Source organism: Arachis ipaensis, chromosome B02, assembly GCF_000816755.2.
Source record: "Arachis ipaensis cultivar K30076 chromosome B02, Araip1.1, whole genome shotgun sequence".
Lineage (NCBI taxonomy): Eukaryota > Viridiplantae > Streptophyta > Magnoliopsida > Fabales > Fabaceae > Arachis > Arachis ipaensis.
This window is the reverse complement of record NC_029786.2, coordinates 5,799,039-5,799,916: the sequence shown is the minus strand read 5'-3', so window position 1 is coordinate 5,799,916 and position 878 is coordinate 5,799,039. Positions and strand designations below refer to the sequence as shown.

The 878-nt window shown below is 29.4% G+C and overlaps 1 protein-coding gene across 1 annotated transcript in view; it reads right to left on the bottom strand.

Moving 5' to 3' along the window:
* Positions 1-661, bottom strand: part of LOC107626688 (CBL-interacting serine/threonine-protein kinase 9-like) — an 11,786-nt gene extending 11,125 nt beyond the window's left edge. Inside the window, exon 1 of the mRNA XM_021115276.1 lies at positions 387-661. Within this exon, the coding sequence (XP_020970935.1) occupies positions 387-624 (238 nt within the window). The 5' untranslated portion in view covers positions 625-661. The remainder of the gene's footprint in view (positions 1-386) is intronic.

The window sequence follows — 878 nt, the reverse complement described above, 5'->3', positions numbered from 1 at the left end:
AAAGAATGTAATACCTTACAAGTTATTCTGATAATGTTCAATCTTTTAAAATATACTTCTCAAATTTTTGTTTTTAACACGACTTATTGATTTGACATGTTAATTACATGTTACTCTCTGTTAATTATATGAACGAAGAAGACAAATAAATTTTTATTTTTTGTTATAAAGAGAATTAAATTCCTTATTGAATTTAATTACAGAAATACATTGATTTTTTTAGCGACAATTCGAATTCAGTACAAAAAGATCTATGTATCTCTTATTTACAAAGTTCAGATGTTATAAATGTTGTATCTAATAATATATAACTATTTACCTAATTCTATTTAACTGATCAAATTTTTGGATAAATAATTTCATAATATAACGCGCAAGGTTTCTTACCTGTTCCATCATCCTAGGGTGTTTCACAATCTGATTTTTGACGAGGATCTTAATGGCAGCACTTTGGCCATTATCAACGTTTCTTGCAATTTTGACCTTCGCAAAGCTTCCCTCGCCAATAGTCCTTCCAAGTTCATACTTGCCAACACGGGTGCGAGACTTCGTTGTTGCTGTCGCTGTCGTTGTCTTTGTAATTTTTGTTGTTTCCGTTCCTCTACCCTTCTTCTTGGAGATCATTATTGATTTTTTTTTTCTTTTTCTTCAAGAAAAATATTCAGGTTTTCGGTTCATGAATATATGCAAGCTCAAAAAGCCAAAATTGTTGTAAGATGAATAGAGAATAGTGAAAAAATGATTTGACCAAAAAAAGTATAAAACTAATAATAGTTATTAATATTTTTAAAACATACATTAAATATGTTATAAGAACATGTATATATCATGTTATTATAAAGGTGGCTCAATCTGAATCAGGCTGCTGGCGGAGGCTC